The sequence below is a fragment of the Electrona antarctica genome, assembly GCF_951216825.1.
Source record: "Electrona antarctica genome assembly, chromosome: 14".
NCBI classification, from domain to species: Eukaryota; Metazoa; Chordata; class Actinopteri; order Myctophiformes; family Myctophidae; genus Electrona; species Electrona antarctica.
Window position 1 is genome coordinate 39683937 of NC_136795.1, and position 26119 is coordinate 39710055.

A 26119-nucleotide genomic window follows, 5' to 3' on the forward strand; every position below is an offset into this window, starting at 1 on the left:
CTTGAGTACAGTACAAGTTGAGTAAATGTACTTAGTTACATTTACACCACCGCAAAACAACCAAAGTTAAAATATGGAGATACAAGGTTTTTGCCTGACAGCAACTTTTGCCTCTAATGACATGACCAAAATAGAGGATGACCAATTATCAATTTTCTTTTAATTATAATCGATTAAATCAAATAGTTTACTGCTGCAACCCTATGTGACTGTCTGACAGCCGTGGTCATAGTTTTAGTTAATGTTAATTAACATTAGTTAATGTCTAAAACACCCTTCAATAAAGTAACTATTTGGAATACACCTTGTCTTCATGTGATTGTTTATTCAAACTATAACCTTATTGGGTTTTTTTCTGAAATCAATGATGTTTACATGGCAATTTATTCTTCAGAATAATTACATAATCAAGGTGATGTTGGAACATTTCATATATCATATTTGAATGCATGGTTATGGCCAATCACATGACCTTTGTGTTGCCATGGTGTAATGTTCCTTTTTATGTTTCTCTGATGCTGCCACCTGGTGACCTATAACCTAGCATCCCTATTCTGAACATTAGCCAAAAATAGCAGATCTACGAGCACACAACGCCTTGCGCTGCGAGCCAACGCTCAAGTTTGGTTAAATGTCTGGAAACACACATTTAGGAGGGGCCCCTGCTGCTTCTCTCTCTCAGCTAGGGGGTTCTTGGCCTGAAAAATGTTGAAGACACCAGAGGGTACAAAAAAGGGAGGTGACTATGGTATACCATTAGGTTATTAACGCCTCAGCGTCACCAGACTTTCCACCTCAAGGAAAGCCTGGTTGTGTTACTCATCGCCTGTGTGATCCGGTCTATAGGCGTGGTTTAGACCGGATGATAAAAAAATAATTTATTCTGTTTTGTTTTTTTTGCATCATTTTGTTTAGGTCCCTCCTGTTAATTTGTTTTTAGTCTCGCCAGTCACTGCGAGTTGGAATAAAATATGGATATACGGTAACAAACAAACTATTCCAAGAAGTACGTGACAACTTTTCAGATTCATACACCACATGTCATCAAGGCTTTTATAGGGTAGGCCATAAAATTATAATGCCCTTGATCACAGGGAATTTTGGGTAGGCCTAATATTGATTCCGGTTTGAGATGAGATGATGAGATTCAATTTATTGTCAATGTACAGTACAAGTACAGCACAGTGAAAAGTATTTTCACATCTCACCAATAGTGCAAACATGTCAGTAAGGAGGATGATACATTAATTACAGTAGTACAGTAGTAACAGTAGATATGGGCTGAGCAGTAGTCAGCAGTAGTTGGGGGTTCCTGCCTGATTACTACAAACCAGTGACTACAACATGACGGTGTCGATCATAAACCCAAAATGGTATTAAGAGTGCCAGACCATAGCCTACCACAGAACGATTGGCAATAGGCAAGATTTGACCCTGCAGTGGGTAGAGGAGATATGTAAAAGTACATAAGTATTAATCGGCATACAAATGTAGGCCTTAAAGTACCAAAAGTAGAAAGCACTCACTAGTCACTATGCAGAATGTCCCATTTCAAATGCATAAAAATGTTTATAAATTGCAGATCTACAAGCCCACAGTGCATTGCATTGCAAACACATTGTGAGCTTGTAGATCGGCTATTTTGAAATGGCCGAAATGTATAGGGCTGTGGTTTAGGTGAAGTGGTGAAGAAGTAAAAGTGGTGGAAATTGGAAAGATTGGAAGTGCAAATACCTCAGAATTGTACTCAAGTACATACTTACTTTCCAACACTGTGATTATGACAGTCGTATTTCATGGCTATTAAAGGAGATGTAAATAACGCTATTATATTATATTTATATATAATACACCTGACGGTTATAAATTCCCTTTGTGTCCTGATTTTGTTCTGTTCAGGCACTCTTTGGGCAGCTCAGTTAATGTTGAGGTCCTACTGTTTACAGTTGAGACGGTCCTATCCTGGTCCTATCCATCCGCGTCTCTATGATCTCACTAGCCCATATGTGGCTCCCTCTCCCTACGCTCATTCTGTAGCTCCGCGTAGTGCTGAGGGAACATACTGGAGCTATGATCTCACTTTCTTATTCAGTTATTGCGTTCGTGAACAGCAGAGTGTGAACAGTAAGTTGCAATATTGTATAGCCCATGAATGAACTGTTATGTGCAGCGAATGTTGTGTTTATTATACATGCCGTTAGGAGGACTTCCTAACCCGTCCCTATGGACCAGAGCTATTAAGCCATAATGTGTCAATATGTTCACTTTCAACTTTCATTCATGTGCTGTGTTCAGTGTGTTGTGTTTGACCTACATGCTAATTCTCGCTAGCCTAGCCAGCTAGCTAGCTGTGACCATAGGGTGACTGCGAAGTACCCAACAAACAGGCTCGGAGCAACAAATCTCTGAACTCAGTGAGTGAGATTTTCAGCAAATTTTCGAACCAGTGTAGGGATGCAATGCAAGGGTACTAAAAATATAGTGAAGTCCCTATCTCACAAACAGCTGCTAGTGTGAATGCAGTTAATGCCATACACAAAATGTATTTCGAATGTCTTCATTTAAAACCACATTTGTGTGCCACTGCTATGCTACCACTTAATCAGTTTTCTTTTACAAAACATTGTGCCCACTAGATGGCAGTATTAAACCACAAATGGTAACCTGTTCAGTGTGACAAGCTGGAGTTTGAAATACATGAAATGAAATTAAATGAAATCTATATTTACCCAGGGTATCTGGGCTAAGCTCAAGAACTTGTTTCCAGCCAGGCCCTGCTCATAGAACACATTTCATCGTAGTGGTTCAATGCCTTGTTCAAGGGCACTTCAGCGGTGGTAATTGTAACGTGTCGGACGGCTCATTCGAACTGGGAACCTTCCGGTATCAAGACCGCGCCGCTATCCGTTCGGCCACCGCTGCCACGACATTGTTTTAAACGAGGGTGGCGCAAATATCAGCAATTTTAGGCTTGCAACATCATATGACAACTGTTTTAAAGTATTGCACAGTGACAACTAAAGTCTGTAATGTAATGTTTATGTTGTACTATTACTAAAAAACGATCTAAAATAAAGGAATTTATGATCATTAAAGCTGGGCTGTTGCCGGAGTTATCACGACTCATCGTTTAGTAGAGGCTCTAGGAGAGGTCATGTGGCATCCATGTCAATGGCAAAATGTGTGTATATGGCCGCACAGGATACTCAGACTGCACAGGAACAATGGATATTCTGACAAGTACAAGAACAACAGGTATTGCATACATGATACATCGGTAGGGGGCCGTACCTATGTTGGTAACCAAATGGACCCTTATTAGATCTTTAACTGTAAATGTAAACCAAATGGACCCTTATAGACCAATTATTTGTTTACAAACATTGGGACTGCACATGGGTGACTGTTTCATGTAATCCATTCCCAACAGATCTCCAAACCTGTTTTGGGGAGCGCTGGTTACAGTTCATTCAACCTCCTCTTGTGCGTTTGCTAGTGAGATGCACCCTAGGAGACATTTATACTTCAAAGCGCAACAGTATTGCGCACAGAGAACAGCTGATATACAAGCTCACATCGCATCGCGGATGCGACTGTTGTGAGCGTAGAGGTCTGCGTGCGCAAAGCATACATTATACTTGATGGGCTGCAGGGCCGTTATCATGAGCGCACCTCCCGTTCTTATGACAGCGAATAGGTGGTTTTGAGGACAACCGCTTTGAATTACTATTATTGTTCACACACAACAGAAACCAATGTATTATATATTTAAAGAGTGAGAGAATACAATAAAAATCCTAATCATTCTTCCTCCACACTGGGAGAAAAACAGCATCTGAAAGTTTGATAGGGCATTTTTTTTACACGTGAGTGCAGCTAGAACTTTTCCACTGCATCTTATGAGAGGCAGGGTTCTTCTGCTGCCGGTATGCGCGCGCATGCTGGTGCTTATCAGTGTGACGCCATCTGTTAAGGTGTCTATAGGTTCGACGAATCTACAACAATCAAGCAGGTCAATATACCAGAAAAAGAGTAGGCCTACTCGTAATTTCAGTGGTGTGGTGTAAATTTGTTTGCACGTGTGTTGCTCAGTAAGTTTGACATGGTTCATTTTTGCCTTTCCCTCTCTTCACAGAGAAGCAAGGTCCAGTGCAGAAGCACATTAAAAAGGAGCCTGCCAACACCCAGAAGGCAGGCTTGCCATTTGGTATGGAGATGTCAGGAATCCACGCCGGGTATTACCCCATGTCAGAGCGGCAGCAGGTGGCCTTGCTGATGAAAAAGACAGCTGAAGAGTCCGTCGACAGTCCAGGTGCGTGCTTGTAACAAAGATGATTTTCAGCTAAACCGTTTCATATAATTTAATCTACAAGAATGTTCGTAGTTGGCATATAACTGGTGTAAAGGGAAACTATGAGAATATTCGTAGTTGGCATAGAAAGAGTTTCATCACAATGATGACGTCTGATGATGTCAACAACATGATATCAAAGACATGTTGTGCTCAAACGGACAGAAAGGTTCAAGCCCATTTATTGATGTTTGAGTGCCAACGTAACGAGCGATTGTCCGAACCTTCGAAGGTTCTGTGACAGCCTTAGTTCACACTATGCGGCGATTAAAGCTGCAAAATTGCATCCGAGTCACCGTTTTGCGTGAATGGAATGAGGAACTAAACAACAGCCTGCAGCCTGAAAATAATATGGCACTTAGGTGTAAAGCCTTCACAAACCGCTTAACACTCCCAACGCGGATCGCGTATCAATACGTTATCAATTAATCAAACGTCGGGTGCGGATCACGTATCAATACGTTTCAATCACTTTTTTATAGCATACTTTCATTCATCTTTTTACCCACCCGGACAATGAAGAACCATCGCCCTATCATTGTTGCTTAGTCCCGCTCACGTGATCAGAAAAAAAACCAAAAAAAAAAAACCCCCCTCCCATCCTGAAAACAGGAGGGCGGGCCGCTTTACGTGTAGAAGCCACTAAGCCAGTCTAAAATGGACGCGCCCATGGAATGATCCAGTCGGTGTATGAAAAGAATCAAATTTAACCTAACCTCGCCTCACCAGGCTTTCCTCCAGCTATTGGCTTTCACACAACACTATACTACTCGATTCCCCCCTCCCCTCCTGTTTCTCCTGCAGGAGGAGCCTGCGAGATGGGGGCTCTGTCCTGGCTGGCTCTGTCTCTCGGAAAAAAACAACCGATCGGCATTGCATTGCGTCTGCAACACACATGGACAGATGCATGTTTCCTTCTTCATACTGTAGCGACCAAACGATCCCCGAGCCTACAATACTACGAACTAACCACAGTATCGACGGGCCGCCACGACAAGACAGTGTGCCGTTGGTGGATCACGTATCGCCATGCAGAACCGTCATAATCGGAGATCGCTCGGACGTGTGATTGTAACGCTTTTTTATTCATTATAATTGTAGTGATAAGACCGCAATGAACGCATCGGGGACGTAATCGACCCGGGTGTAATGTATAACGAACTTTTCCGCGTCCTAAACCGTGGTGTTGTGATCCGTTGTCGTTGACATCACAGCCGGGGGAATCTTTTTTTTCCCTCCATCGCCTCCAACCTGCATGCCCAGGCATGTTCTCTTGTTAGTAAATATACTTCACTAGCTTGAAAAACAAAATCAGCTGATGATGACAACGCGTCTCACCGTTATACTATAGTTCTGAACCGAACGGTGAAATGGGACTTTTTATATCCGTACGGATCAAGACTTTTGCTGCCCAATGTGCCCATGACCCCCCCCCCCCCCCCAATGTTACTGCGATCAAAACAATGAAAGCAGTGAGATAGATTAGGCGAGGCGGCAATCATCATCAAAAAGAAAGCATAGTTATGAAGGTTTATAGTCAGACATTGACAGGCAGATATAACAATAAACACAATAAATATGCTATACATCCTATACATCGAATGAAAGCCCTGAATGTGTACTTTTACGAGGAAAAGAGTAAACATTGATCCCATGTACAGTTTGTCATAAATTGGATACTGGGTGGATGCACATTGCGCCCACCAGATATAACTGCAGAGAAGACATGGACCTGAACTCAATATTCACAAAATAAGGCCTATAGCGACATATAAATACTATATACCGTATGAAACAGAAGACTCTCTGCTTTCATAAGAAAAAAACTTCTACTGTAGTAATAATAAAAATCACACCCATGTGAAGTGAGTGGTGCAATATGGGACAGAGTTGCACCGCTCACTTCACAGGGGTGTGATTTTTATTATTACTACAGTAGAAGTTTTTTTCTTATGAAAGCAGAGAGTCTTCTGTTTCATACGGTATATAGTATTTATATGTCGCTATAGGCCTTATTTTGTGAATATTGAGGAGTTCACGTCCATGTCTTCTCTGAAGTTATCTGGTGGGCACAAGCTGCATTCAATAACCAATTACTGTCTAACTGTAGATGGGATCAATGTTTACTGTTTTCCTCGTAAAAGTACACATTCAGGGCTTTCATTCGGTGTATAGGATGTATAGGATATTTATTGGGTTCAATTTTATATCTGCCTGTCAATGTCTCTGACTTTAAACCATCCATAACTCTGCTCGCTGTTCAAGATAACCACTTCCAGGCAAATGCAGGTGTTGCAAAAAGGTCAATATCTCCAGAATGGAACATGGTAAAATCAAAATGTATTTTTTTAATTGAAGTGGACAAGTTCAGCTTTCTTTTGATGTAGGCGTGTGATTCTCGCTATAAGAGAACATTTTACTGTGGGCCCCCGAACAAGGCCTTTGTGCAATGTTAAATGGCAGCAACATCCAAATAGGCCTGTTGAGATCTTCCAGCAATCAAAGTGTTAAGAGGCGGAGACCTTGATCTTTTGTTGCAAATGATTATATACACTATATAAATGCTATTTTACCTATGCATTCATCACATACAGTAATCTGTCATTGTTTTCTTTCTCAGATACCTGTTCTGCCCTGTCCTCAGTGAAACCAAAACATCTCTGCTGTGACCAGTGTGGAAGAAACTTCACCCAAGTGTCTCATCTTAAGGCCCACCAGAAATACCACACTGGAGAGAAGCATCCATGTGTTACCATGTTGGACCCAGTGATCAAGTTATACAGAATGGACCCAGTGATCAAGTTATACAGAAGGGACCCAGTGATCAAGTTATACAGAATAGGTATGTCAAAAATAAATTAATCTAACATCACTTACTGGTATACAGAAGATTATTGTGCACCCTTTTCACTGAGTGTCTGTGGACATTTGATGTTTGATTGTTGTGATTTATCTTACGGTATTTTATTAAAATAAGCAGTGCTCAATTTATTTTCATATACATGCAATTAAAATAAAATGAATTTCTTTAACCATATACTAGTCCCAGAAAGTTTACATGTACACACACACACACACACACACACACACACACATACACACACACACACACACACACATATAATCTCTCCCATGTCCACTTGTGAACATTTAGAAGCTTAGGGTGTGATTAGACACAAAGGGTTGAGAAATAAACCGTGGCAGGGTGATTATTGCATGCACTGAAGTTTGAGTGGATAATATTGATGAACAGCCTTGTGTATGCTGCTGAATAATTAAACGAATAAAAAAACATTTAGTGACAGCCTGAAAATTGTATGCTACTTTCAACCATTACAATTTAATTGGATGATAAATAAGTGGAAACCCAGAACTGTAGTTGTTCCAAATGACTAATTATATAAATGCTATTTTGCATATCGTTGCTGTTGGGAGGAAACCTCATAACTCCATTTTTGAGGTTTTAGATTTGTTTTGGCATAAATCAGTGCTATTGAACACCCTTACGTCTGTGTGTTTTGAAAATATTGAACCAATGGAAAGTAGTAAAAAGTGCTTTGGACAAAACCTCTTAACTCCATTGGACCCTCAAAATGTCTGCTAAAGCAACTAACTCCACCTCTCCCCCTCTCATGGAAGTAATTGACAATATATAAAGTTACAACACTAACTTTGATGAGGCTGTATTGCTTTGTTTTAAAAATATAAGGTTTTCTTAATTTCCTGAAAAATGTATATTTTTCATTTCCTGAAAAATGAACATTTTGGAGTTATGAGGTTTCCTCCCGACAGCAGAGATATGCATTAGTAATCTGTCATATTTTTCTGTCTCAGATTCTTGTTCTGCCCTGCGCCCAGTGAAACAAGAACATCTCTGCTGTGAAGAGTGCAGGAAAAGCTTCACCACAAAATCTAATCTTAAGAGACACCAGAAAATACATTCTCGAGATAAGTATCATCAGCGCATCCATACTGAAGAGAAGCGTTATTGCTGTGACCAATGTGAGAAGAGCTTCACCACAAATTCTAATCTTGTGATACACCAGAGAACTCACACTGGAGAAAAGCCTTACAGCTGTGACCAATGTGGGAAGAGGTTTAGAGTGTTGGGACACTTAAAAACTCATCGGCTTATCCATACTTCAGAGAAGCCTTTCTACTGTGAACAATGTGGGAACAGTTTCCGTCATTCACTCACTTTTAAGATTCATCAACGCATCCATACTGAACAGAAGCCTTACAACTGTGTCCAGTGTGAGAAGAGCTTCAGAACACGGTCTTCTCTTGTGACACACCAGAGAAATCACACTGGAGAAAAACCTTACAGCTGTGACCAATGTGGGAAACGCTTCAAACAACACCCACATCTTAAGGTACACCAGAGAACGCATTCTGGAGAAAAGCCTTACTGTTGTGACCAATGTGGGAAACGCTTCACCCAATTGCAGCATCTTACGTCACACCAGAAATTACATACTGGACTGAAGCCTTACTCCTGTGAACAATGTGGAAACAGTTTCCGTCATTCACAGACTTTAAAGATTCATCAGCGCCTCCATACGGGGGAGAAGCCTTACTGCTGTGTCCAATGTGGGGAAAGTTTTCGTCAGTTAATAACTTTAAAGATGCATCGGCGCATCCATACTGGAGAGAAGCCTTTCTACTGCAACCAATGTGGGAAGTATTTTTGTCATAAACGCAGTTTAAAGATTCATCAGCGCAGCCATGCTGAAGAGAAGTCTTAACAGTTCTGACCAATGTGAAACAAAGCTGAAACCTGAGGCTGTGAAATCCTGCAATTTCCTTCTTCCCATTCGCGACGCTTGCCACTAGAAGTGAGCCGCCCGCAGGTGAACACACACACAGTATATTTCTTAATTAGATTTTTGGGAATAATTGTGTGCCGATAAGAAACAAACATTTACAATCTAGAGTCCTTATTTGTCACACACATATAATTGATAAAAAGTAGTAGATTATCTGTGCGAGTTGCGTTTGTGTGTGACCTGTGCATGCTGTGTGTTTTGGCAGGGTGCGCATCTATCCAGTGTTGCGGACCCCTGGGGGTCAACAACCAAGGACAATAAAGGACAATATTATTATTTTTTAATAAGTTTTAGCTTATTAGAGGAAGTAAAACATTTAGTGCTAAAAAAAATCTTTTGCTTCTTTCTTTCATTCTTTTTGTCCTGCTAGACCCCAGGATTCAGTAGATCCCGTGATTGTTTGTGGCCAGATGTAATCTCCTGGGGTCTAGTAAGACTACTGTACATAACAGAAATCGCCAGGCATTTTTGTTTTGTAAAAATACATATTTTAGCCACTTGTTCAAATGCCCTGTCTAAAATTGCTAAAACGAAAGAAAGCAAAAAAACAAACAAACAAAAAAAAACATTTACCTTCTCTAATAACCTAAAACATGAACCTTGGTTGAAAAAACAAAGTTTTCCTTTAAGAACAGCAGTATAAAACTAGAAAGGTCGCAATTTAAATAAAATTGCAAAGTGTGGTTGCTGTCAAATTTGGGATGGATTGGACATTCCGTTTGTCATTTTAGGCATTTTTTGTAAAATAGGCCCCTCCCACTAACTTCGGACGATGATTAAGGGCGAACGATACGGACAAAAAAAATTCAAAAAATCTGAAAAAAATGTAAACACGGTCCGATAGGTCCAGAGATCATGTGTACCGATTTCTGTGAGATTCGGACAAAATCTGTAGATTTAGAAAATAAAAGTGTGTTTTGAAGAAAATTCAAAATGGCGGAAAATCTATCCTGACGCAAATGGGCGTGGCCTATATGGGGAGATGCGTCATGGCCCAAGGAATACAGGGAGAAAGGAATTTTGCGAATTGTACGACATACGGTTCAAGAGTTATAAGCCAAAAGGTAAAATGGGCTGTTAGCGCCACCATGAGGCCGACCGATATAATTATAAGTTCATTCATTTTAGTAAGTATTACGAATTATCCCTCCAAGTTTTGTAACTATATCGCTTACGGTCTCCGAGGAAAAAATACTTGAACGTGAGTTTTCGCATTTTCATGTCAATGGGGAAATTGAATGCACAAATAAATTAATATCAATTAAACTATACAATATTTCTCTTAGCAATGAGCAAGCACACGATTCCCGTGTACTCCTGTGTGGGATTAGTAGTACTACAAAGTTTAGGGTTACTCTAGTAAAATAATAAAGTGTTACAATTACAATAGTCAAGGGCAACCACACTAATAAACATTTGAACAGTGTGCAGTGTGTGTTAACCGTAATTAAAAAGCAGATGAAATATCCCCCTGACATGGGGGAGGGACCCCCACTACATATTGTATAAAATGAGAGGTGAAGCAGGGACCATCACTATACATACCGGTATACATATAAAATTGTGTCGCAGTTTAAACTTTTCATATATTTCATAGATATCTTCATAGACTTGTTTGACAGCACTGTCATATCAGTGTGGCTATGTTGCATTAATTTGAATGTGTATTTTCAGGCATTTAAACACAATACCTAGTAAACTTGATCTTTGGCTCTGTACTCTGTCTGCTCTTTTTTACCCCTCTAGAACGCCTCATGCTGAGAGGCGTTGTGAGCTTTTAGATGTGCTATATTTTTGGCTAAAGCTCTCCTCAGATGGGGGCATGGTGGCACAGTCGGTAGTGCTGTCGCCTCACAGCTAGAAGGTCCTGGGTTCGATTCCTGCTGGGGACGCTGTGGGGGTGGGCGTTCCCTCCTCCGCGTCATCAGTGCCCATACCCAAGGCGGGGTTGGCGAAAGGGCCTTTCTTTGTGGAGTTTGCATGTTCTCCCCGTGTCCCCTAGGGTAGGTACCCTCACAAAAAACATGCAGTAATCCTGGTCTCTAAACTACCTCCCCCTGGCCAGCCGGGGCGCCTGATGGAGGGGAAAGGAACTGGTTGGAATAACGTGTTCCTTTACTTCCTTCCACGCACTACGTCCAACCCAAGGACTGTCTAAAGAGGACGAGACGCGAAGACCGTACGGGCGGCGCCATGTTGCTTATGGTGCTCCATGGAAGGAAAGAAACATGCGCAATGGGCTCATGCAGCCAACACTTCCGCGTTCAGCTTCCTTGGTCTCAACTGCGCATGTTTCTTTCCTTCCATAAGCAACATGGCGTCGCCCGTACGGTCTTCGCGTCTCGTCCTCTTTAGACAGTCCTTGGTCCAACCAGGGAAACTCCCCTCTGTCAGGTGAAAAGAAGCAGCTTGGACTCCTCATGCATAGAAGGAAACATGAGGTCAGTCCGCTGCCCCCCCAGGTTGGCAGAGGAAGTATAGCGCCTGGGGTTACATTGCATTAGATAATTGACACTGGGTGAAAAAATGGGTTGCAAAATTGTGGGATAAAAAAATATATATATAAAAAAAAGCTCTCAGATTAGGGATTCTAGGGTTCAAGTGATTAATGGTTACGTTTCTAATTCTATGCACACAAACATCTCCCTGGGTGTGTGCATATGTCACAAGTGCTGATAAAAAATTATATATATAAAAAAAAAGCTCTCAGATTAGGGATTCTAGGGTTCAAGTGATTAATGGTTACGTTTCTAATTCTATGCACACAAACATCTCCCTGGGTGTGTGCATATGTCACAAGTGCTGACACAAAAATCTTCTATTTGGTTTCTGGTACACTTAAGAGTCTAGAGGCCTTGATGGCAACCCTTGGTCACCAACCAAGACTAACCGGAAGAGCTGAATCAGAGGACTTTGGGGACGGTCAGGGTGCAGAGTAGACAGGCACAACTCTGCTAGTACGTAGGTGCCACACCATGAAGAGCTTTACATTTTAACAATTACATTCTAAAAGTGACTGGCAGCCAGTGTAGAGCAGCAATTATCAATTGTTTTATTATAATATTATTGATCAAGTAAATGAGTTTGATTTACTGCTGCAACCCTACATGTGACTGTCTGATAGTCTTAGCCACAGTTAAATAAAGTAACTATATTTGGAATACACCTTGTCTTCATGTGATTGATTGTTCAAACTATAACCTTATTGGGGTTTTATGAAACTAGAAAGTTCTAGAATTTCGAGTGTGGTTGCCTATCTCTATAGGAATATTGTTCAGTTAAAAGAGTTGAGTTGTGTATGTCACCGTATACTGTCCAAATAGATGGGGCAAAGCACACAGATGCCTTGGGAAGAGACGAAGAGTTCCAAATCGCTGGCCAATCAGAGAGGAGAATAGACTTATTGCACAATTTAAACGTTTTCAACGATTTAAGTGCTAGAGTTCAATAACAATAGTCTGCGGTGACCGAGTAGGCTTAGCCCTAGACTGTCTCTGATGTTGCATACATTGCAAGTATTTCACAATAACGAGCCATATATCGATCGCCTCCACTCCCGGTTTGCAATGAGACTGACATGCGCGGCATAAATGTGCTATGCGCTCCGTGTCTACTCACTCAATAAATTATTCCAAGGACTTATTGTCCTCTATTTTCACATCCATGTGAACGTTTGTTTAGTCAAATATCGCCACGAGCTGCACACAGACAACATTATTTTCGGGCGAGGGGCCCGGAATGACAGCTGGACTGCACATCAAAACTTCCTCTGATCAACACACACGTCATCACCAATTGACCAGGGAAACACAAATGTTCGCCCCATACATTTGTGTTTCCCTGGTCCCTGGTGATGACATTTGTGCTTCCCAGAGGACAGTTTGTTAAATTCAGTCCATCTGTCATTCCGGGTCATATCTGACTCCCAAGTCTTTGGAATAATTTATTGGGTGAGTAGACACGAGCACATTTATGCCGCGCATATGTCTCATTGCCAACCGGGAGCAGAGGTGACCGATCTATGGCTGTGTATTAGGAATATATGAAATATGTATGATCACAATCATTAGGGGCAAGATCTCTGGTGGACCTTGTCAACAAAGTAGCCTACTAGGGTATACTATAGGTTACCTGTATTAACCTCGCATCACCAGACTTTCCCCCTCAGAGAAAAGCCTGGTCTTTTATATCTTTAATATCCCCTGTGTAATCCGGTCTATTAATAGGCGTGGTTTAGACTGGACGGTAAAAAAAAAAAAAAACTCTTATTCCGGTTCGGGGATTCCGTTTGTTTTTTGTTTTTTCTTGCGTCGCTTTGTTTTGGTCCTTGTTTGTTTTTTAGTCTCGCCAGGAATAAAATGGATATACCAAACAAACTATTCCAAGAAGTACTTGAAGAAACGGGATCCGATGGTAATTCCGACGGAGCATTAGTCCGACATGCGGGAACAACGGTCGGACTAGCGCTCGAACATGCGCTGCTCCCGTGCTTACGGTTATGGATGGTTAGGTTAGGGTTTGAGGTAGGTTGTCAAGCCACATCAACGCTTTTATTGGGTAGGCCTCACTATCATTCTGGTCTGAAGATCATTTCAATTCAATTTTATTAAAAGTGTCAAATCACACCAAGTTGTCTCTCTCAAGACACTTTACATATAGAGCAGATCCCACCCAGAGCAAGCAATAATACGACAGTGGCACTGGTAACAAAAAACTCCCCCTTAGGAAGAAACGTCAAGCAGAACCCGACTCTAGTGGCCATCTGCCTCGGCCGTGTCAGGGGAGAGGCAAAGGGGGGGAGAGAAATAGAAGGATAGACAGAGAGGAGATCCAGGCAAATACAAGTAGTAGCAATCAGTATCAATCATTCTGTTGAGCTGGTCGATTCATCATTGTGATGTCAGAACAGGCCAGCTCCATATATGGAGATCTAAGGGTTTGATGAGGTCTGATCAATGAAATGAATTCTGCACTGGCCATATATGGAGTGTGTCTTGAGTGGACAGGGTTTGATGAGGTCAGATCCACATGGAATGGAATGTCAGAACAGGTCAGCTCCATATATGGAGATCTAAGGGTTTGATGAGGTCAGAACAATATGGAATGAATTCTGTACTGGCCATATATAGAGCGTGTCTTGTCTTGGGACAGGGTTAGATGAGGTCAGATCAACATATGTGTCATGTGATGATTCTGAATTCGGTATTGGCCATACTGTATGGAGCGTGTCACGAGGCGTGACTGACAGACGAGAGATGCAGGTTTTCATGGTAAACTATACTACAATAAATTCCCTTCCTTTGTGTTCTGAGTGAGTTTCAATATTAGGTTTGTTTTGATCAGGCACTTTTTGAGGCAGCTCAGTTTTCCAATTCATTCAGTCTCAGGCACGGTAGCTCTGTCTGTGTGAGTGTGTGTGTTATTAATGTTGGCGTCCGCTGCTGCGTCTCACCTCTTCTATGAGTGCGTTCGTGAAGAGTAAGTTGCAATATTGTATAACTCATGAATGTTTCACTGTTATGTGCAGCGAATGCTGTGTGTATTGTACATCCCGTTTTTAGGCCATAATTAGCTCTGGTGACGTCCATAGCGTTAGGAGGACGTCCAAAGTAACCCAGAGCTAGGCCATGTGTTTTATGTGCTGTGTTGTGTCTGACCCACTAGCCTAACCAGCTAGCGGTGTCCAGAGAAGAGTTGCGATATTGAGGGGGCAGAAAACAGCCTGGTCACGTGGTTCATGTACTCGCGCGAGCCCATAGACTCCAATGCATTCCGTAAACTTCCGGTTGTCCCTATGTGGAGCAGATGTGGAGCCTTCAATTAGGGACAAACCAATAGAAGTCTATGTAGGAGAGCCGCCATTGGACTGGCCACATGAAGTGAACGGAGTTTGCGTAAAGGGCCTTGCAAACGGGGAGCGATAAAACGCGTTGACCCAGGCAACAGCGCCTGCGTTCCTCGCTTCCCGTTTGAAAAGCCCTTTACTCTAGGGCTTCAGTAACAAGCTCCGAGCTCACAGTGAGCTTGTTCATCTGCTATTTTCAGCTAAAGTTGGCCCCAGAAGGGTGTGTGAATGCAGTTAATGCCATACCCAAAATTAACATGTCCATTTCGAATAATGTCTTCATTTAAAAAAAACATACATTAATATTAAATACTGGCCGTTTTTGACTGTAAGGTTTTTGAGGGTAAACTACAAAACATTGTGCCCACTAGATGGCAGTATTAAACCACAAATGTTATGGCAACCTGTTGAATGAGCATGAGTTCACTGAGCAGTGCCAGCCACTCCAACGCGTGGCTTTGTGTGTATGTATCTACCATCCATGACGTCATGTGGCATCTTAGTCGATGGCAAAATAAATGTGTAGTCTTGTGTAGATTCTGACAACAGGAACAATGGATATTCTGACCGGACAAGTGCAACAGATAATGTATTTTTTCTTTTTAATGTGTAACTTGTATTGTTGGCAGTTAAATGCAGTTAATGTAGTCCGACTTCATATTACTACAAATTAACATAACATTAGAGCGGTGCCCGTTGGAGCCTCTACATCGGTGCCCGTTTGGCACTTGCCTACTTGGAACGATGCAAATTGGAAATGCATGCCCCGTGTCCCTTTTATGCCCATATATGGAGTTCTTTGTCAGGCATGCCCAAATATGGAGTCTATGCAGACGTCAGAATGTTGTCAGAACAGGCCAGCTCCATATATGGACACTGGGCAGGGGCCCTGTCCAGAGTTACGTGGATTTCAGGCGTACACACGCACACACAGAGACTTGGTGCATTTAAGGTTAGATTGCAGATCTCATGTTGCCAGATTGTTGCCTCTCGCAATTTTCAAATGCTTTGGCCATACAGTCTGGAGCACGGAAGCTCTGATCATGAGTAAAATATAAAGCAAAGTGAAGCCTCCTCCCCACTTCAGTTTTGTCTTTACAGTCATACACATACATCGAAATCATCTAAGCATGTGGTTTGCTGCTTAGCAGAAATGGAAATAAATATATAAAATGTAAAGATATTTGTCTCCACCAGGCCGAAGGCATGGGGAGAGAGTATGTTTTGCAAAGATATTTGTCTCCACCAGGCCGAAGGCATGGGGAGAGAGTATGTTTTGCACTCCGTCCGTCCGTCCGTCCGTCCGTCCGTCCGTCCGTGTGTCCGTCCGTGTGTCCGTCTGTGAACAGCTAATCTCCGCCACTGTTAACCCGGTCGATGCCACATTTTGCACACACACTCCCTGGATGCCAACGATGAACCTCTGCCCCAAAATTTCCAGAACGGCCTGTTATAGCGCCACCAGGAGGCTGCTTTGTGCAAAACAAGTTTTTGGACAGTACACCTACAGATTTTGTCCAAACATCACGCAAATTGGTACACAGTCTCTCTAGAGCCATTCAACCAAACGGGTCTTTCAGATTTCCCAGACTCCATCCTGATTGGCTAAGATTGGCTTCCAAAGTTCGCAGGAGTGTTCAGTTTCAAACAAAATGCTGCAAATCATGAACACATCGTGTGATTTCCGTGAAATTGCGCACGCACATTCCCACTCGGCCGAGGAAGAAATGCCACGTGAACATTTTCAACTCAGCCTCATGGTGGCGCTATAACTGGCCGAAAAGTGTTTTTACCTCTAACTGCACGGATCTGTGGATAACTTTGTATGCCAACTCCCTAGAGGCCAAGGAAAAACCTTTGCCTGGAATTTTTCACATCTGCTCTTTATAGCGCCACCAGGAGGCCGACATATGTACAACACATTTTCTAATATTACTCCTTCAGATGTTATCCAAATTGCACGCAAATCGGTACACATGCTCTCCATAGTCATGTAATCCACCTTCATTGCCTACGATTGGCTTCTAAACTTTTCAGGAGTAGCCCGCTTGGTACCCGTTTTGTACAAATCGCCACAACTACTCAACGCAGCGTCCGATTTCGGTGAAACTGTGCATGCATATTCCCACTAGGCTGAGGAAAAAATGCCACTTGACAGTTTTCAAATCAGCCTCATGGTGGCGCTACAACAGGCCAAGCTGTGTCACACACACACACACACACACACACACACACACACACACACACACACACACACACACACACACACAAAACATGATTATATTACTCCTAAACATTTTGCCAAACATCACACACACTCCTATCCTCCTGGTGGAGACCTGTGCCCAGAAGGGCACTTTTTCTAGTTTTAAATATATTTTCGTGAACGGAAATGACAACTTCTGTTACTCGGCTAGAGCTTCAGAATGATAAAGTATCTATAGCCCACATGTGAAAGGACCACAACAAGCCACTGGCTTTATTCCGTTCTGTGATATAAGCATAATAAATGAGAAAAAAGGGAACGTGGGCAGGTCAGGAATTCCCTTCATAATTATAAATATAATACGTTTGCGCATCCTGGTGCTTATTCACTATTTCAGGAATAAATAGCCGTGCACAGGAATAAATAGCCTTGCACAGGAATAAATAGCCGTGCACATCTTAACTATAAAGATAACGATGTGGCCAACTGGCCATACACATTGATAAATTGTAGATACTACACTACAATTCTAGACTATCTCATCCACGGCTCTGGTTCCAGTGATCCACTTTTGCTTTGGCAATGTAAACGTATGTTTTCTCATACCAATAAAGCCCTTTGAATTGAATTGATGCACGTCATAAGTGATCGCAGAATGTGCCGTCGCTTTGAAATGACAGCGTAGTACATTCCGATCCTAGAGGCAAATCCACTCCACCACTCTGTCCTTGCATCGAATCCTCTCCTCGCTGGGGACGGGGCTAAGGCTTGAGTGGAGGATGCGAGGAGAGTGGGCAAGTGTGAAATTTGGCTTTAGTGTCCTTGAGCAAGACTCTGAACCCCTTATTGCTCCCGATGTGCAGGTTGGTGCCTTGCATGGTTTCCTCTGGCATCGGTGTGTTTGTGAATGGGTGAATGTAATGCATAATCTCTGTAAGTGTAAATACAGAGAGCCTTGGATAAAGGCGCTATATAAAATGCACCATATTATACCATGTCACACCAAAGTCCTTATTCTGTTCCTTCATTTCAGTCCAGCCTGCAGGTGCAGATGAGTCCTCCAGCTCCAGCCAGGACTGTTTCTATTAAACAGGAACCTGAAGATCACATGGACCGCAGTAAGTGTTCTTTCTTTCTTTTGTGTATAATTGTTAGAAAATAAACTACTCCTTTTAACAGAATACCGATGCACACCTCAAAGGTGAGTGACTGGTTCTGTAACGGACTGCGGTAGCAAACAAAGGTAGCCACCTCCTTCACTGTGCTCTGACGAGACGCCGACACACAGACAGGTAGAGTGACATCATTCCATTCATAATAGAGCGTGTGGCTGGGCAATTGTATTACGTGACTGAACTCAGTGGACGGGAGTGGCGATGCTCCGCTAATCACCACAGTTTGTAGGACAACCAGTCCAGGAAGGTCCAAATGTAAGGGATCTGTGATATCAAATCAAAGAAAAAGGTCAAAGTCCTTACTTATTCTATTCCTTCATTTCAGACCAGTCTCTACAGTCCAGCCTGCAGGTGAAGATGAGTCCTCCAGCTCCAGCGAGGGCTGTTTCTATTAAACAGGAACCTGAAGACTGCAAGGATGTCAGTAAGTGTCATGGTGTTTCGTTTTGGTTGTTCTTATGCACTTCCTGCCTGCCTTCCTTCCAGTTGTAGGTTTCAACTTTTCACTGTAAGATTATTAGAACAGAAATATCACAATAATGATAATATGTGTAGTGCCACTGATGTCAGGTAATGATGTTGAAAAACAATATCTGATACACAACCGATTTCACTCAAATTTTATTTATGAAGCACCTTTCAAAGCAATGTTACAAAGTGCTATACAGTGGACAACAAGGTAAAACAATCAAATTAAAACACAAGAACAATAACACAACAAGAAGAAAGGCAAAACATTGACCTGCACAAATAGGTCAGGTAGACATTCCATAGGCCAAAATGCATACGAAATAAATACGTTTTCAACAAATTCTTAAAACCATCAATAGACACTGCATTTTTTTGTCGAAAAGGTCAGGGCATTCCACAGTGTGGGAGCTACTACTGCAAATGCCCGGTCACCCTTAGTTATCAGTTTAGTCACAGGAATCTTCAGAAGGCCCTTATCTGAAGACTGGAGTGATCTTACATTTGGCTTCGCAAGCAGTACAGGTCTGAGATATAGATTGGGGGCTGGGGCCAGTCCATGTAATGCGTTATCCGTGGTTAAAATACATTTGAAATTGATTCTGGATTTAATGGGCAACCAGTGAAGTGCAGCAAGCACCGGTGTGATATGTGGGCTGCGGTTTGTTCTGCGGCTGTGTTCTGTATTAACTGTAATTGATGAATAGAGGAAGTGCTGAGGGTAGTATAGAGTACATTACAGTAGTCGAGACGGGAAGAAATTAAAGCACAAATATTCTTTTTCTAGTTCTTGAGAAGTAAGGAGTTGTTTGATTTATTTGAGATATTACGTACAGTACTGTAGGTGGTAAAATGTAAAAGAGAAAATGTAATAATGGTTACAAACTTTACCAAAACCTTGGAGATGAACAGGAGTTTGGAGATTACTGTGTGGACTAGTGGGTTGAGGCTTGTTTTTCTCAAGAGAGGTTGAATAGTTGCATATTTGAAATCGAGCACACAGTCAGAGGATATAGAACTGTTAATGATGGACATAATGAAGGGACTTAAACTGTTAAAAACTGTTTTTAAAAGTGAAGTGGGGATATTGTCAACAGGACTAGAGGATGGATGCATGTGTAAAACAATTGGTATGAGTTATTCTAAGGAGATTGTACTTCGTTGAGACAGTGCGGGAACTGGAGGAGGAAGTAGAGGACAACAACTGTAGTGGTAGATGTTATGTTGGACCGAATATTATTTACTTTGTTGAGGAAAGAAATATAAAAATGGTTCACAGTCACTGTCAGAGTAGATGGAATAGGGGGTGCAGCTGGGTTAACCAGGGTGTTAATCACAGAGAAAATAAATACATTTTTGTTTTTGTCTATCAGATTGGAGAAATATGCAATTCTTGCATCTTGAACGTTTTGGTTAAAAGAAGAGACGAGTTCCTTCATTTAAAATGCACTGATAAATCAAGGGTGGACAAACAGAGGTGGTTAAAATAGGTCATTAGTGTCAGTTGGAAACTGCCCTTCCTCATCCTGCCTATTTGTTGTGGCAAACAGGCCAGAGCTCTCCTGTGACTGTACTACTGTCACTAAGATCATAAGTTCTCTGATCATAAGATCTCTGCCACTAAGATCTCTCGCATTAAAATGTTAAAATATGAACAGATTCCATGTATAGTAGTGCACAGCTTATGGGCCACATGCTGTATTAAAGGCATAGTTTTTATTTGTATTTCTTAGCCAAGGTGGTATGAATTCTTCACTAGTAAGGGTATGTGTTTGGCTCCATGTGGGACACATCATGTGACACGTTCCATGATGTTTTGTTTTCCATGTGGTCCAGGTGAAGCCATGGACAGAGAACGGCACCAACAGATCCTACAAATGTTTAAAGAGGAAAGTGATGAGGAGGATTTCCTGGGATTCCCTGCCTCAAGTATGAACGAGGATGGTATTATTAAAATGAAATATAGAAAAAAATATAATATATTTTAGGGTTGACATTCACCCTATTAAAAAAAAGTAATTAAGGACATACAGACCCGGAATTCCACTAATTTTCAACATTTTACTGTCATTAATTTACATTCAAGTACATCTTGATGACATCATCACAATGTTAATGATTATTTTTGAGTGGTGTAAACCACTCCTACAACTGGCTTTTTGAGTGGTGTAAACCACTCCTACAACTGGCTTTTGTGTTGAGTGGTGTAAACCACTCCTACAACTGGCTTTTGTGTGCATAAAAAAATGACCATGGTTGCTATGTTCAAAATAATTTCTGACGTAATTAAATCACACCCGGGTGAACTGGATGACCGTAGCAACCGTGGTCATTTTCTCTGCGCAAAAAAAGCCAGTTGTGAAATCACATCCGGGTGTGATACATACATTTATCAAAAATGATAGCTTTTTTTACTTAACATATTTTGTGTGATTTCATTACGTCAGACATTACGTCAGACCACAGCTGATCATGCTATATAAAACCTTACACCACTCAGTTCACACGGGTGTGATTTTTAGACCTACAGTTCTAGGAAACAGAATGGGGGGTATTTTTTATTATTCCCACAGCTCTAAGGTATATTAATGACAGTAAAATGTTGAAAATGAGTGGAATTCCCCTTTAACCCTGTTCTAATAAATGATTATTCATAATTTATTATATAAATGCTATTTTACCTACGCATTCATGATGATTGCGTAGGTAAAATAGCATTTATATTATAAAAAGTTAATGTCAAGCCCTGAATTCATCATTATACAATATGATGTCATTGTTTTCTTTCTCAGATACCTGTTCTGCCCTGTCCACAGTGAAACCAAAACATCTCTGCTGTGACCAGTGTGGAAGAAACTTCACCCAAGTGTCTCATCTTGAGGCACACCAGAAAATCCACACTAGAGAGAAGCATCAATGTGATCCCATGTTGGACCCAGTGATCAAGTTATACAGAATAGGTACATGTCAAGAAAATTAATGATCAACTATTAACATCCCTAATATACATGCAATTCTTTATCATATAAAAGTCCCAGAAAGGCCAATTAACAGCATAAGTGCTACCACACACACACACACCACACCACACCACACCGGTCCTGATCTCTAATTCCTACATAGCAGTGGTAGGAGAAATAACAGACCTCTGAATGTTGTGATTAATCAATAGGAATTGAGCGTTCAACCAAGCTTGTGTAATAATTATTATGGTTGCTCTTTTATTCCAGACCAATCTGTGGTGTCCAGGCTGCAGGTGAAGATGAACTCTAAAGAAACGGTCAGGCCTGAGGAACATGAAGACCACCCTGACCTCTGTGAGTTCCATGATCCTCCTTTCTTTTTCCATTTCTCTTTTTCATCTTTTTCTTCTCATGTACGGCTCATCCATACTTTGAGTGGATAATGGATAATATGGACAGCATACAACATTTGTGTATGCTGAATAAACAAATACAAATATTTAGCTGCAGCCTGAAAATAATATGCCTATTATATTATTATTATTATTATATTATATGGTCACACATAATAGACCCAGAACTTAATTTGTTCCAAATGACCAAATAAACATGAAATGCTACTGTATTTTGCATATGCACTGGTAATCTGTCATGTTTGATCATTTCAGATACCCTGCGCCCAGTGAAACAAGAACATCTTTGCTGTGAAGAGTTTGTGAAAAGCTTCATCACAAAACCAATTCACACAGAAGAAAGGCCTCACTGCTGTGACCAATGTGGGAAAGGCTTCACCCAACGGAAGTATCTTAAGAAACACCAGAAAATACATTCTCGAGAGAAGCCTTACTGCTGTGAAGAATGCGGGGAGAGGTTTAGCCGTTCATCAAAATGTAAAATGCATCAGCGTATCCATGGAGGGAAGCCTTACAGCTGTGACCAATGTGGGAAGAGGTTTAAATCGTCAGGACTCTTAAAAAGTCATCAGCGAATCCATACTGAAGAAAAGCCTTACTACTGTGAACAATGTGGGAACAGTTTCCGTCATGCCAACACTTTACGGTATCATCAACGCATCCATACTGAAGAGAAGCCTTACAGCTGTGTCCAATGTGAGAAGAGCTTCAGAACACTGTCTTCTCTTGTGACACACCAGAGAAATCACACTGGAGAAAAACCTTACAGCTGTGACCAATGTGGGAAATGCTTCAAACAACAGCCACATCTTAGGACACACCAGAGAACGCATTCTGGAGAAAAGCCTTACTGTTGTGACCAATGTGGGAAACGCTTCACCCAAGTTCAGCATCTTACGTCACACCAGAAATTACATACTGGATTGAAGCCTTACTTCTGTGAACACTGTGGGAAGAGTTTCCGTCATGCAATGACTTTAACGATTCATGAGCGTCGCCATACGGGAGAGAAGCCTTACTGCTGTGAACGATGTGGGGAAAGGTTTCGTCAGATAGTAAGTTTAAAGACGCATCGGCGGAAACATACTTGAGAAGCCTTTCTACTGCAAACAATTTTGGAAGAGTTTCGGTCACACAGTTTTAAAGAACATCAGCGCAGCCATACTGGAGAGAGGTCTTACAGCTTGTGAGAAAACATGTGAGAAAAGCTTCGCTCGAGTGACTAATCTTAACCTACCCGTTAAGACCTGAGAACAGATTCTCCAAAATGTCTTCTAAATCAATGACGTTTTCTGAAAAACCTGTGTTTCTATGTAAGTGGTGCTCAAACTATTTAATGTCAAGGACCCCAAAAATGATATCTAATTGGCCGCCGACCCCATCTGAAAATATGTTGTTCCAGGGACCCCCCAGAAGCAAAGATATAACTTAAAAACATCGTGCCGTGCTATGAACTTGTAGATCTGCTATGAACTTGTAGATCTGCTATTTCTTTTTTTTTAATGTTTTTTTTTTTGTGGCTTTCGCCTTTATTTTATATTTTTATGGAGGGACAGACAGTAGGCTGACAGGAAATGGGGAGAGAGATGGGGAGAAGACATGCAGTAAAGGCCGTCGGGATCGGGAGTCGAACCCACGGCACACTGCCAGACTGGATTACCAGCCAAGGTGCCTGGACCACTGAGCCATGGCCCAGGCCGATCTCCTATTTTTCAACAGCTAAAGTTTCAAATAATGGTTAAAGTGGTTAAAAGGTGACACAGATGCGTCCTCAGGTCTAAATGGGTACACCAAACATCATACACCAAAACGTTCACACCGTCATCAGCTCATCCATAATAGAGTGCCTTCCTACTGTGAACAATGTTGGTAAGAGTTTTGATTCAGCTAAATAAACAAGAAATTACTACTCATTACATCAGCTTGAAGCAAGTTTGTTTTTGCCCCCGATCAACCTGAAATAAAGCATAATTTATTGTACCTTAGTGGGGCTTTCCGTAGTCGAGTTTGCAGTCACTACTCTATCGTCTGCACACACTGTAGGTTAGTGTCCCATTGGCCGTATAGCAGGGCTAGTCTCCCATTGGCTTAGAGTAGGGGTTCTCAACATTTTTGGCTGGGGACCCCCGGAAATGCTTTGGCCATATCTTGGCCAGCAAATTATGAAAATCTCGCCATGTGACTAGACTAGAAGTCCGATCATTGATGAGCTCTCAAGCTGATAAACATCATCAGCGTGTCCATACCGCAATAGTTTTTCAGATACTACTTGGCCTTTTAATGCAAGCTGTGCAGTCTTATCCATTTTCATAGTAACAACTATTATACATAGTAACTATGGATTATAAACCTAAAAGTTGTGAAGCACAACGGCATCCGGTGGCATTAGAAGCGCTGCTGATGCCTTCCCGAGCGTTTCTACATATCTAGCAGGTTTGATATTTGGCTCTCTCGCCAAATGGACAGACATAGAGTATGAACGGGTTTGCCATTGCACCCTGACAAGGTCTGTATTACAGCCAATGAGGGCACAGGAAAGCAAGTCTATATCGATAGATGAATATAACCTTTATTTTGTGGGTAAATTCAGGTGTAATATGTATTCCTGCCTAATGTTGCTGTGTGTAAAACCAACGCATCTCACTTGAATAATGTTGATAAAACTGTTGGAATCTACGCAGCAGTGCAACTGTTATTATGGAAACATTTGGACCATGTGTGTGGGTCTAATTTGCTCCCTTTCTTGTGCAGGGAGGTTAATTTGGCAAGTTTGAAATCTTGCGGACCTGTCCTTGTTTGATGGAGAGGTTAATTATGTGGGTGATGATTGGAGCTATAGAGTTGGCTGAGTCTGAGGATTTGAAGTTTATTATTTGTATGTGAACTTGTACATTTTAGCACCCGAATGCACACCAACATAGTCTAAAGAGCAAAGACTATGGGCACTACAGACAATAATGGCCCCTCCACATCTGTTGTCGTTAATATGGGCTATACTAGAGGGTCGAGTCGGTCGACTGTCATTTAAATAACACGCCCTTAAGTTAAATATTCTACGAATGCCCCGATCTTACGACATGAACTGGAAAGCCAATAAGAAAATAGTTTCCCCCTCTCCCCCTTGCTGCCTGTCATGTCCGCGCACGCACACAGACACCTCCTTGCACCTCTCGAATGTATGTGCTCGCATGTCAACAGAGACAGTAAAACACTTTGATTACTTCTAACATTGTAAACATGTTATATTGTTTTTAATTGCTCGATTTTAACAATTAAATTCTAAAAGTGACTTGCAGACAGTGCAGAGCAGCTGATGATGATAATAATAATTGCTTGAATTTATATAGACCTAGCGCCTTTCATGAACCCAAGGACGCTTTACAAAATGTACCAACAACAACAACTATATGCCATAAGCCTTGTCTTTTCAAGGCAGCCTTAAAAGAGTCCAGTGTTGGAGCATGGCGAACCTCTATTGGGAGAGAGTTCCACAGGGTGGGGGCTGCCACACTGAACGCTCTGTCCCCAAAGGTTCGCTTGACTGCCTTGGGGACAGAGAGGAGGTCCAAGTTTGTGGACCGCAGGTTCCGTGTCACAGGAGGTTTATGGAGGAGGCCTTATAAGTGATGCGGAACTTGACAGGAAGCCAGTGTAGTTGTTTAAGGGTGGGGGGTGATGCGTTGCCAAGGCTTGGTGCGGGTGAGAACTCTGGCAGCTGAGTTTTGGACATACTTCAGCCTGTCCAGATACTTCTTTGGGATCCCAAACAGGACTCCATTGCAGTAGTCCAGGCGGAGGTAACAGATGCATGAATGAGGGTCTCGGCCACAGAGTCTGAAAGTGAAGGGCGGAGTCTGGAGATGTTCTTAAGG

At 41.8% G+C, this 26119-nt stretch overlaps 1 protein-coding gene across 1 annotated transcript in view; it reads left to right on the forward strand.

The window, feature by feature from the left end:
- The first annotated feature begins 1990 nt into the window (after positions 1 to 1990).
- Positions 1991 to 26119, forward strand: part of LOC306937327 (uncharacterized protein) — a 52052-nt gene continuing 27923 nt past the window's right edge. Inside the window, exons 1-5 of the mRNA XM_079521021.1 lie at positions 1991 to 2124; positions 4136 to 4312; positions 6972 to 7193; positions 8186 to 8724; positions 18262 to 18346. Of these exons, the coding sequence (XP_079377147.1) occupies positions 4210 to 4312; positions 6972 to 7193; positions 8186 to 8724; positions 18262 to 18346 (949 nt within the window). The 5' untranslated portion in view covers positions 1991 to 2124; positions 4136 to 4209. The remainder of the gene's footprint in view (positions 2125 to 4135; positions 4313 to 6971; positions 7194 to 8185; positions 8725 to 18261; positions 18347 to 26119) is intronic.